This window comes from Cyprinus carpio, chromosome B6, assembly GCF_018340385.1.
Source record: "Cyprinus carpio isolate SPL01 chromosome B6, ASM1834038v1, whole genome shotgun sequence".
NCBI classification, from domain to species: domain Eukaryota; kingdom Metazoa; phylum Chordata; class Actinopteri; order Cypriniformes; family Cyprinidae; genus Cyprinus; species Cyprinus carpio.
The window spans coordinates 5774711-5786058 of record NC_056602.1 but is presented as its reverse complement, the minus strand read 5'-3'; the positions used below and the strand labels follow the sequence as shown (position 1 = coordinate 5786058).

Sequence of the window (11348 nt, the reverse complement as noted above, 5' to 3'; positions counted from 1 at the left end):
GCTTGGGGACAGTTTGCACCACTTATGTAGAGACAGAAACAAAGAGAAAGAGCTTTTAGAGAAGTAGATTTGGCTGTTAGTATACTTTTGATTGTAAATGGATAAATGCACAAAATGCTAAAACACATGAAGACAAGGTAAAAAAAAAAAAAGGTTATATCAAAAACAATGCAGGCCATTTACATGCCACATTTAAAAAATGCTAAATATAACCACAATGCTTTAAAAACTGCTCTAATTTCAAGAGAATAGAGTCCACACTACAACTATAATGACAGACGTTCAATATAGCAGGAATCACTTTCAGAGCTATTTTTTTTCCAGCTAACTGACAACAGTGTGAGCCAACAAAGTTCCATTCAACTTTAAAGCATTTAGAATAAACATAATGTTATTGTCTGTTGGCGTGGATGCTAATATAGTTATCATTAGTTATCGTTACAGTTTTCATTCTTGGTGTGAACAGGCCTTTAGAGTTTTAAGGGTTTGATCACAATGTGTGTCAAAGGTCCAGTGCTGTTGGAACAAAGATTAAGTTCACAGTGCTTTCCCCCTTATGTTTTTAGATGGTCCTTACATCGGTGATATAAACCTCTGTGATCCATCTGTGCAGGGTTAAATATTAATGGCTGTGGTGAGTGGACGAGTGTTAGCCTGTTAGAGTGTGCCTTTTGCAGGAAGCAAGAAGCACTGGGATGTGACTAGGTCTGTTTGTTCAGTGCACCGCAGTCATTCATGATTGACATTCACTTAATTGGGCTTAACCCTTTAAGTTGCTAACAACAAACCATGTTACTGTGGCATCAGCTTGCTCTTTATATAGTGGTGATATTGTCACAGAGAACATACACAAGATTTCTCAACCGGACTCTTGACGTCGGCCAAAGGAAAGTTCTACAATGGTAGGATGTTTTAAATTATTTATTTGTCTGATGCATTATTTATAATACTGAACAAATGTACTTGACTTTTAATGAATGGTCTTAGTCTTCATGTCTGCTTTTGTCAACAATTAATTTGTTTTGATTGTCTTGGTTTTTGGTTTTGGGTTTGTGTTATGAAAATTGAAATAGAAAGATATTTTTTCCCAAGAGACTTTTACTTTTAGTAGGTTTAAAAGTGCTTCTCATTTACGTCATTTAGCGTGAGTGCATCTCAGTCCATGTCGGCCAGGCAGGTGTGCAAATGGGCAATGCATGCTGGGAGCTGTATTGCCTAGAGCATGGGATCCAGCCAGATGGTCAGATGCCAAGTGATAAAACGATTGGCGGGGGCGACGACTCCTTCAACACCTTCTTCAGTGAGACTGGTGCTGGAAAACATGTTCCTAGAGCTGTCTTTGTTGACCTGGAGCCCACTGTCATTGGTAATGAAACTGATTCTCTTTGTATAATTTCAGTTCTATAGTGAGGAAGTGTCTTTGTTTTTTCACTCAATTTAGCGTGCATTGAATCAAGAGTAATCTGACGTGACTATATGACACAATTTGATTTTCTAGATGAGGTGCGCACAGGTACCTACCGCCAACTGTTCCACCCTGAACAACTGATCACTGGTAAAGAAGATGCGGCCAACAACTACGCTCGTGGGCACTACACCATTGGCAAGGAGATCATTGACCTGGTGCTGGACAGGACTCGCAAACTGGTAAGAAAATCTTGGGGTCAAAAGTTGGCTTTATCTTGGGTGTTGCACTAGAACTAAAGAACTAAAGTAGAACTAAAATAGAACAATCCTGGCCAGTGATTGCAGAAATAACTCATGTAATCCTGCAGGCTGATCAGTGCACTGGGCTCCAGGGCTTCCTGATCTTCCACAGTTTTGGTGGTGGCACCGGCTCTGGGTTCACCTCTCTCCTAATGGAACGGCTGTCTGTCGACTACGGGAAGAAGTCAAAATTGGAATTTGCCATTTATCCAGCTCCTCAAGTGTCCACTGCAGTGGTGGAGCCCTACAACTCCATCCTTACCACCCACACCACCCTCGAGCACTCCGACTGTGCCTTCATGGTGGACAACGAGGCCATCTACGATATCTGCCGTAGAAACCTCGACATCGAGCGCCCCACCTACACAAACCTCAACAGGCTGATCGGGCAGATCGTTTCCTCCATCACAGCATCCCTGCGTTTCGATGGAGCTCTGAATGTAGATCTGACCGAGTTCCAGACCAACTTGGTGCCGTATCCACGTATCCACTTCCCTCTGGCCACCTACGCCCCAGTGATCTCCGCAGAGAAGGCCTACCATGAGCAGCTCTCCGTTGCAGAAATCACCAACGCTTGCTTTGAGCCAGCCAATCAGATGGTGAAATGCGACCCTCGTCACGGCAAGTACATGGCCTGCTGTCTGCTGTACCGTGGAGATGTGGTTCCCAAAGACGTCAACTCTGCCATCGCAACCATCAAGACCAAGCGTACCATCCAGTTTGTGGACTGGTGTCCCACTGGATTCAAGGTTGGCATCAACTACCAGCCACCAACCGTGGTTCCTGGAGGAGACCTGGCTAAGGTGCAGCGAGCTGTATGTATGCTGAGCAACACCACAGCCATCGCTGAAGCCTGGGCTCGTCTGGATCACAAGTTCGACCTGATGTACGCCAAGAGAGCTTTTGTTCATTGGTATGTGGGTGAAGGAATGGAGGAGGGTGAGTTCTCAGAGGCCAGAGAAGACATGGCTGCCCTGGAGAAGGATTACGAAGAGGTGGGAACAGACAGCGTCGGAGAAGAGGGAGAGGAAGAAGGAGAGGAGTATTAAAGGAATCCCTACATAATCTTGTCAAGAAACATCACAGATAGCTTTCACAACAGTATTGTCACTGTAACAAAATATTGTTTTATGTTTCCTATGCTCATTTGAAAGCTGTATTTGATATGTAGTTTACGTGCTTTTTTTCCCTTATATTTTACTGATATTTATTATTGATATTGGAAGTTGTTTTTATTTGTCTATGTTCAGTGTATGAATATGAGCAAATCATCCACATGACTCATAAGGCCAACCTCCAAGTGCATGTGACAGACCATAAAGGTTAAGGTGATATCTTCATATTGACTTTTTAGTTGTTTGTCTATTCCACTGAGTTGGCTGTCATAAAACACAGTTCATCAGCAAATAAGATAACAGGTTGCTAACAACAGTTACTATAGTGACTAAAAGGGTTAAATGTTACCACGCTAACCACAGTGCTAACAGCTTTTGTTTTCTTGGTTTAAGTGCTCTGGGGTAAGAATAAAAAATTGGGCGGTTCTGTGCCACCTGAAGACGGCTTGTGTAATGTCTTTGTAATTCGACTGCCTGAAGACTAAGAGAATGCAAATGAAACTGAACACTGAAAGGGTGCCATGGAAGCAATCAACAAAAGTTTTACATTCACAATTTGCCTGCCTTTAGATCATGAGTCAGTCAAGTCTGTTTCATCATGCCTTGCACAGACCTGAAGTTTAAAATCATGTTATACCAAATTGAAATTTGAAACGTGATCAGTTCATGTGTCATCAGTTGTTGAATTAAATGACAAAAATGTCCCTTTAAGATAATTTCTAGACAACAGTCTTTCAATCAGTCTTTGAAGACTAAGGTTTAACAGTAAGCTGTAAAAATGACCAAAATAAAAACTTCATTTGCTACCTTAAATTTTTAAGTATAATGAAATTGTACAAGTGATTTCAATGTAAATTACATTAAACTGACTTTAAAATCAAGTCGGATTTCATATAACATCCAAAAAAGTTTAAATTGCTCAACTTATTTTGATGAGTTTATGTAAAAACATAATTGCCGTGACTTACTGGTCATATAAAAAAAAATAGTAAATTGGTAAAAAGGGACTTGGACTTTCTGTCTAGATTAATTTTTTTATTTTAATATATTTGAAATATTTGTAGCACTTCATCCTTTTTAATAAGGTTTTTTCATCAGTGTTAGGTGAGATTGCAAATAGTCCAGACAAGGTAAATTCCACAAACAATGGTCTAATTTACATTGAAGATCATCTATTTGGATGCAAAGCAAGCACTTAACAGCTCATTATACATACAGCTCATTTTATTTAAATTTTTAAAACAAATCTGCCCCCACCCTTTCTGACACAGGAGGCATATAGACATTTTTCCTCTAAAACCAAATGACTTTTTTATGGTCCCTCAGATTCAGGACATTCACATTCATTAATAATATAATTTGAACTTGACCCTTTCATAGCTTCTTTCCTCCATATGCTGGCACAATGTACTGCCCTCCACTTAAAAACACCAACGGCCTTACCAGGCATTCCAGACATTCTCCGCTTAGTCCTTCTCTAAACATTTGACTTATCTAAGCCACAAAATCTTGTGTGGGAAAAGAGTGAGAAAGCATTATTGCAGTCACTGTGTTTGATGTGAACATATACTATACAATACTGTCTTCCAGAGAACATCTGATGAGGTTTTCTGCAGAACAGATTTGGATACATAACATATATCTGTAAGTGCAAAGTTTATGACAGATAAACGTGACATTCAAAAATAAATCCAAACATTATAAAAAATCAACATTTCTAAAAAAACAAAAAACCATATAATAAATAACTAAAATTTAAAATATAATTAATAAAACTTATATTAGCCTATTTATATGTGAAAGTTAATGAAATGTTTTAACAATAGCTTTGAGCTTGCTGATATAACAAAAAACTAAGTTTGAAAATATAATTTATGATACAATTATATTGTGGTGTTTTTTTTTTAGGTTTGACATTCACTTTATATCACATTATATTGAAAAGAACTTTGCCAAATACATAAAAAAATTTTGTGTTCCACAGATGAATTTGGGACAATATAAGAGTTGAATAATGACAATTCTCATTTTTTTTAGTGAACTATTTCTTTAGGTAAACTGTTATTAAAACCCTTGTAAGTCTGATTGAAACAGAACCTAGCTTCTGTCTTCGTCTTGTGTGGTGATAAGGGTTAATAGTGGATATTATTAAATATATATCATAAAAACGGCCTCACTTATTAGTGTCCAATATTTGCATATGGTGTAAAATTTTGGGGTTTGTGTATTTATATTTTGTATTATTTGTACATTTTAAAATAAAAAAAAAACCCTCCCTTGACTTACTCGGCTCTGCTGGGCACTTTCCATCCTCCTCTGATTGGTCGCTTCACACATCAAGCTCCGCCCAAATGTTCCCGCCTCTTCTTCCTCGTGACCGCTAACCGCCGCTCCCGCCATAGTCCAGCCAGAGCCCCACCTCTCCTCCATCCGGTCGCGCGCCGTTATATAAACGTAGCCTGCCCCCTTCCGCAGTAATTCTGCCTTCATTCTCCGAGCCTTAACGTCGGTCTGAAGGAAATCTGACAAAATGGTGAGTCTTAACTTAACGTCTATTTTCAGTAAATAGCACAGACGATTGTTTTCTGCGTGGAAACCGTTCTTTTACATCCTGAGATGTACGTGTTTAGTACGAAATCACTTCAGTGAGTTTTGTATAAAATGTAAAGCACCTTTCTGTCTTAAATATAAGACGGAAGATATGTTAATTCGTTTAATCTTGGTGTTTAGTGATGTTTTACAGTATTTAGGGCATTGGGCGGTCGCGAGACAAATGCGCGCGCGCGCGCGCGCTCAACGGCAGGGCTGTGGCCAGTCTGGCGCACTTCATAGAGACAGGCAGAACAAAGAGAAAGCCGCAAAAGCCAAAAAAAATTAAGTAGAAAATTTATAAACGTCCTCATAAGATACATATATATATATATATATATATATATATTTATATATATATATATATATATATATATATATATTATTCAGAAATCGTATAAGTGTTACAAATGGTATAGCTTGGGTTTTTGTTAGATGCGCGAGAGGGTGGAGGAGCAGACACGTTAGAAATTCAAAGACGCGGATTAAAGTCTCCAGTTAAGGCGCGCGATCAGATATCGCGCCTTTTTCTTCCACTCGTTTCTTGTCACTGAATAATACAGAAAACTGGGTGGAAACGTTACACGATGGGTGGGGGAAGGGCCCAGCCCTGCCCTTTGGGTCTCTTTGCCTACACCGCGGGTCATTAAAAAGGATTAAAGTTATTAAATTCAGATTAGATAGGTCTTAAATATTTCTGGTCACATTACTGCTAAAATATCTATAGTCTAACAGACCTAATGACCGTTTACAATCATTGGACAGGCCAAAGATTTTTTTTCTTCCCCCGCGGTAGTTACTGCATCATCAGACAGAATCGCAGGAGCAGCATACAAGTCGAACTAACGTTACCTTCTTTGTTTATAAATGTTCGTAATAATAATATATGTCGAGCTACAGCTGACCAGCCTTCTAGCTAACGTTAGTATAAAATTATTAATAAATTTTTTTTTTACTTGCCCGACCGGACAAATATCGTTTTTGTTGCACTGTTTTATTCTGTTTCACTAACGAAAATAGTTCCGATCAAAGATCTCAGCAGAAGTATCGCACATTCTCCAGGGAACACTCGGCGGTGTTTTGTTACTGAATGATTCAGCGTTTTGAATGAATCGGTTGAAATGAATGAACTCAATGACTCACTCATTTAGTGATCTACCGCGACCTACTGGTGGTTTAGTATGTTAAAACGTATGTATTTCCCCCCAACATTTCTTATTTGTATATTCATAAATGTATTTAAAACACAAGTCTCATAACATTATTTATTACAGTTGTAATTTTGCAGTGAAAATAATTTAATCTGACTGGTAACATCCCTATATTTTATATTGAATTTGTTGATAAATTGTAATGATTTGTCAATCAAGATGAAGCACACATTTAAAAAGGTTAAAAAAATAGGCCTTTGTAAAGGTAACTACAAATATGCAGATTTAAGGATGTAAAAGCTGATAGAACACTGATTAATAATATTGCTTCAGAATAAATTGTTTACACAAATCTCAGCAATGCAGTACTTTTGTGGGGATATTTTGTGTGAGAGTTGTGGTATTAAAAAGGTCTTTAAAAGTCTTAAATTTAACTTGTTCATATCTGTAAAAACCCTGCTGACTCAATAAATCTTGTTCTGTGTTTCATATGACAAAATGAGTACATGACATTCAAAGAGCAGAGAACAAAATGGCTGTATTTTACACTCTCCCTATTCTTTGGGCCTGGTCAGCATTTAAGCCTACATGCGTTTATGCAGATAAAAATGACTGGAACAGCTGCAGTGTGGCTGGTGGGGAGCTGGTAATGGGTATTGATCCACATGATGACCAATTGATCTACGGAAATGGGTCATCTTGGGCAGTACTCCCTGTTACTGGGCACTGAGCATGTTTCTGACATATTACACCTTGTCAGTTAATGGAAAGTCCCTACTTATAACATACCTTGTTTGTAATGTCAGGAATTTGTAATGCTACAGTGAAAACAATGTATACTGTCACATCACTGCATTCAAACAAAGGCACCATTCAACAGCTTTCTAAATGAATAGAATAAAACATTCTGCCCTGTCATTCTGCACCATTTCCTTTTTGGACATAGTGTGTGCATCTAGATATCTGCTGTGGCCTCTTTTTCCATGGGGTTAACAGAAATATGTGCAGTGACTTTATTCTATAACAATGGTTATTTATTTGATACATTTAAAGACATATAATTGACATGATCACAAATAACCCCCCCCCCTCTTTCTACAGCGTGAATGTATTTCAATGCACGTCGGCCAAGCCGGAGCCCAGATGGGCAATGCATGCTGGGAGTTGTATTGCCTGGAGCATGGGATCCAGCCAGATGGTCAGATGCCCAGTGACAAAACCATTGGAGGAGGCGATGACTCCTTCAACACCTTCTTCAGTGAGACTGGTGCTGGAAAACATGTCCCAAGAGCAGTCTTTGTTGACCTGGAGCCCACTGTCATTGGTAATTATTTCTTATAAATGAACTTTGTTCCCAGCTGTAAAATTTTGAGCTTTGGAGCAACTTTAGGTGTTTTGGTTAGCTTGCAGTTAAACAAAGTTTATCCATTTTTCAGATGAGGTGCGCACAGGTACCTACCGCCAGCTGTTCCACCCTGAGCAGTTGATCACTGGTAAGGAAGATGCTGCCAACAACTACGCCCGTGGGCACTACACCATTGGCAAGGAGATCATTGACCTGGTGCTGGACAGGACTCGCAAACTGGTAAGATGATTTACTGCCACTGTCTTCTCTGTAAACTGTAGATATTAGTTAGGAAGTTCACAGTACATATAAGTTCACCCCAAACAATACTAGTCACTAGGTAATAAAATATCAGTTAATTTAGTTATAATTGTGATAAAGTTATTATAATTTATATATTTCCCATCTAAACATTCACTATTTTGTTTGCAGGCTGATCAGTGCACTGGGCTCCAGGGCTTCCTGATCTTCCACAGTTTTGGTGGTGGCACCGGCTCTGGGTTCACCTCTCTCCTAATGGAACGGCTCTCTGTCGACTACGGGAAGAAGTCAAAACTTGAGTTTGCTGTCTATCCAGCTCCTCAAGTATCCACTGCAGTGGTGGAGCCCTACAACTCCATCCTTACCACCCACACCACCCTCGAGCACTCCGACTGTGCCTTCATGGTGGACAACGAGGCCATCTACGATATCTGCCGTAGAAACCTCGACATCGAGCGCCCCACCTACACAAACCTCAACAGGTTGATTGGGCAGATCGTCTCCTCCATCACAGCATCCCTGCGTTTCGATGGAGCTCTGAATGTAGATCTGACCGAGTTCCAGACCAACTTGGTGCCGTATCCACGTATCCACTTCCCTCTGGCCACCTACGCCCCAGTGATCTCCGCAGAGAAGGCCTACCATGAGCAGCTCTCTGTTGCTGACATCACCAACGCTTGCTTTGAGCCAGCCAATCAGATGGTGAAATGCGACCCTCGTCACGGCAAATACATGGCCTGCTGTCTGCTGTACCGTGGAGATGTGGTTCCCAAAGATGTCAACTCTGCCATCGCCACCATCAAGACCAAGCGTAGCATCCAGTTTGTGGACTGGTGTCCCACTGGATTCAAGGTTGGCATCAACTACCAGCCACCAACCGTGGTTCCTGGAGGAGACCTGGCTAAGGTGCAGCGAGCTGTATGTATGCTGAGCAACACCACAGCCATCGCTGAAGCTTGGGCTCGTCTGGATCATAAGTTTGATCTGATGTACGCCAAGAGAGCTTTTGTTCATTGGTATGTGGGTGAAGGAATGGAGGAGGGTGAGTTCTCAGAGGCCAGAGAAGACATGGCTGCCCTGGAGAAGGATTACGAAGAGGTGGGAACAGACAGCGTCGGAGAAGAGGATGAAGAAGGAGAGGAGTATTAAATTGAGGGCTTGCTGACCCTTGCACAACTAAGCAAGACAACTCATGCCGACTTAAAAAATATGAAAATGTTCTGTTATAAACCCACATTCCATGAAATAAAAATGTTCCCTTAGCTCAGCCTTTTCAATAAAAGGCAAAATTAATCTGTTGCCATTGTCTTTTTTTCTGTCTCATGACTAAGACACTGAGCTTTGCCAAAACTTCACATATTAAAGTAGCTGACATGATATTATGATTATTAGTTAGCAATCATGTTATGTCTACATTAGTGTTGGTAAGAGAAAAGGGAAGGCTTTTCACAGGTATGCTAACAGGGTGTCAGCATAATTATATGACCACTCTCCAGAGTTTGTTTTTAAATAACACAAGATGGTGAAAGGTTTAAACAACCTCATTGAAAGCTAGACAGGAAAAGCTTAAAATACAGCTTTTTTTACTATTATATTTAAAATAGTGACATTATCAAAACTGAAATACAAATTAGCATATGGTAATTATCCATCTATTTTCTGAACTGCTTGTCCTTTGTATGGTTATTATACAGCGGAGATGCAAACAGGTAAGGGGGAAAAAAACATTGCGTGGATCAGGAGACATGCTCCACATGGAATTTCTTTTAAAAATATTTGCTTTACATGCTCAATTATAGTTACTGTAAGGTATTTTTTTAAGTACTTTTTATTTTTAAAAATATGAATATTATAGAAAAAATCTTTCTCATTGGATCTCAAGCAAATCTCATAGTTTGCATCTATGATACAGTGAACCAAATCACTCAAACCAAATCCTTTAAACCTTCAAGATCATCAGAAAACTACATTTAGTCAAACGTGCAAATGTTTGAGTCATATATTCAATGCCATGGAACCAAACTAGTTATTATTCTTGATGCAGGTTAATCTTATCCGGTCTCCTGTTTTGGATATAGTTTATGGATTAAACGATGTATAGGGTTATGTGTTTTGTCTTGCGTGTGAAACAGGAGAGCTGGTGTTGTGCCCAATTCTGACACCTGCCAGATTATTACCCCCCACTATTGGTAGGTGTGGGGAAGGGGTTAGGATTAAGCAATCAGATAGAGATTTCAATGAGCGGGGTAATAATTTCAGTAGCCCCTCACTAGAGAACACAAGATCCAGGGGGCGTGATTGGATCCACATCTAGGGGGTGGAGATGGGTAGGTTTAGGGATCGGGGTGGAGATGGGTAGGTTTAGGTATATGTAATGTGGGAGGAGTTGGATCTGGATCCAACCATGCCCCCTGGATCTTGTGTTCTGCAGTGAGGACCATCTCAATAATTTGGCAGGGGGTTGAAAATGGGCACAACACCAGATCTCTGACACACACACACACACAGACCTCTGTATACACAACATACAACTGTGTGCTACCAGACCAAGTATTGTTTATACAGTCTATGGGAATTATAACTTGGAGTACTGGCAGACAAATATGAATTTTTTGTTAGCCTATTTTCTTCCTGTGCCTGATTGACATGGATAGAGTGCAGTTGTGGTTTAAGTGCTCATGGAATGTGTTATACAAAGTGGGACTCTTTGCCCTGACTCCAATTTGCTCTCAGTTTATCTGTCAGTCCAGCAAAGAGGCTGAAACAGCCGTCTAGATCCTGAGCGAATAATAATTATAAAAAAAGTTAAAGCACTGGTTATGCTTGTCACATGACTCCAGAAATTTGTTAAACAAGTTATGTGGGCTGATGACTTGAGCCGAGATTTGAGCACAAGTTTGAATGCAAATGTAACAGCCACCATGCCAGGGAGTTGCTTTGCAATTGTTCTTTGCTTTTTACTGCATATGGACTTTCAGCAGTGTGTAGGATGACTTTATTATTCAAATGAATATATTAATAATAATAGAATGGTAACACCTCATTTTAAGGTCCAATTCTCACTCTTAACTAGTTGCTTATTAGCATACACATTACTATGGTATTGGCTGTTAATTAGTACTTATTAGGCCTTATTCTCCATGACCATGTTCCAGATCCCTTAATCTGACCCAATACCTA

At 39.8% G+C, this 11348-nt stretch overlaps 2 protein-coding genes across 2 annotated transcripts; both read left to right on the top strand.

The window, feature by feature from the left end:
• The first annotated feature begins 785 nt into the window (after positions 1-785).
• Positions 786-3250, top strand: LOC109052332 (tubulin alpha-1A chain-like). The gene is made up of 4 exons (XM_042725422.1): positions 786-902; positions 1144-1366; positions 1499-1647; positions 1776-3250. The coding sequence occupies exons 1-4, from the start codon at positions 900-902 to the stop codon at positions 2754-2756; spliced, it is 1356 nt and encodes a 451-aa protein (XP_042581356.1). The 5' UTR covers positions 786-899; the 3' UTR covers positions 2757-3250.
• A 1950-nt stretch (positions 3251-5200) lies between these two features.
• Positions 5201-9461, top strand: LOC109052333 (tubulin alpha chain). Its single transcript, XM_042725413.1, has 4 exons — positions 5201-5355; positions 7664-7886; positions 7999-8147; positions 8340-9461. The coding sequence occupies exons 1-4, from the start codon at positions 5353-5355 to the stop codon at positions 9315-9317; spliced, it is 1353 nt and encodes a 450-aa protein (XP_042581347.1). The 5' UTR covers positions 5201-5352; the 3' UTR covers positions 9318-9461.
• The last annotated feature ends 1887 nt before the right edge of the window (positions 9462-11348 follow it).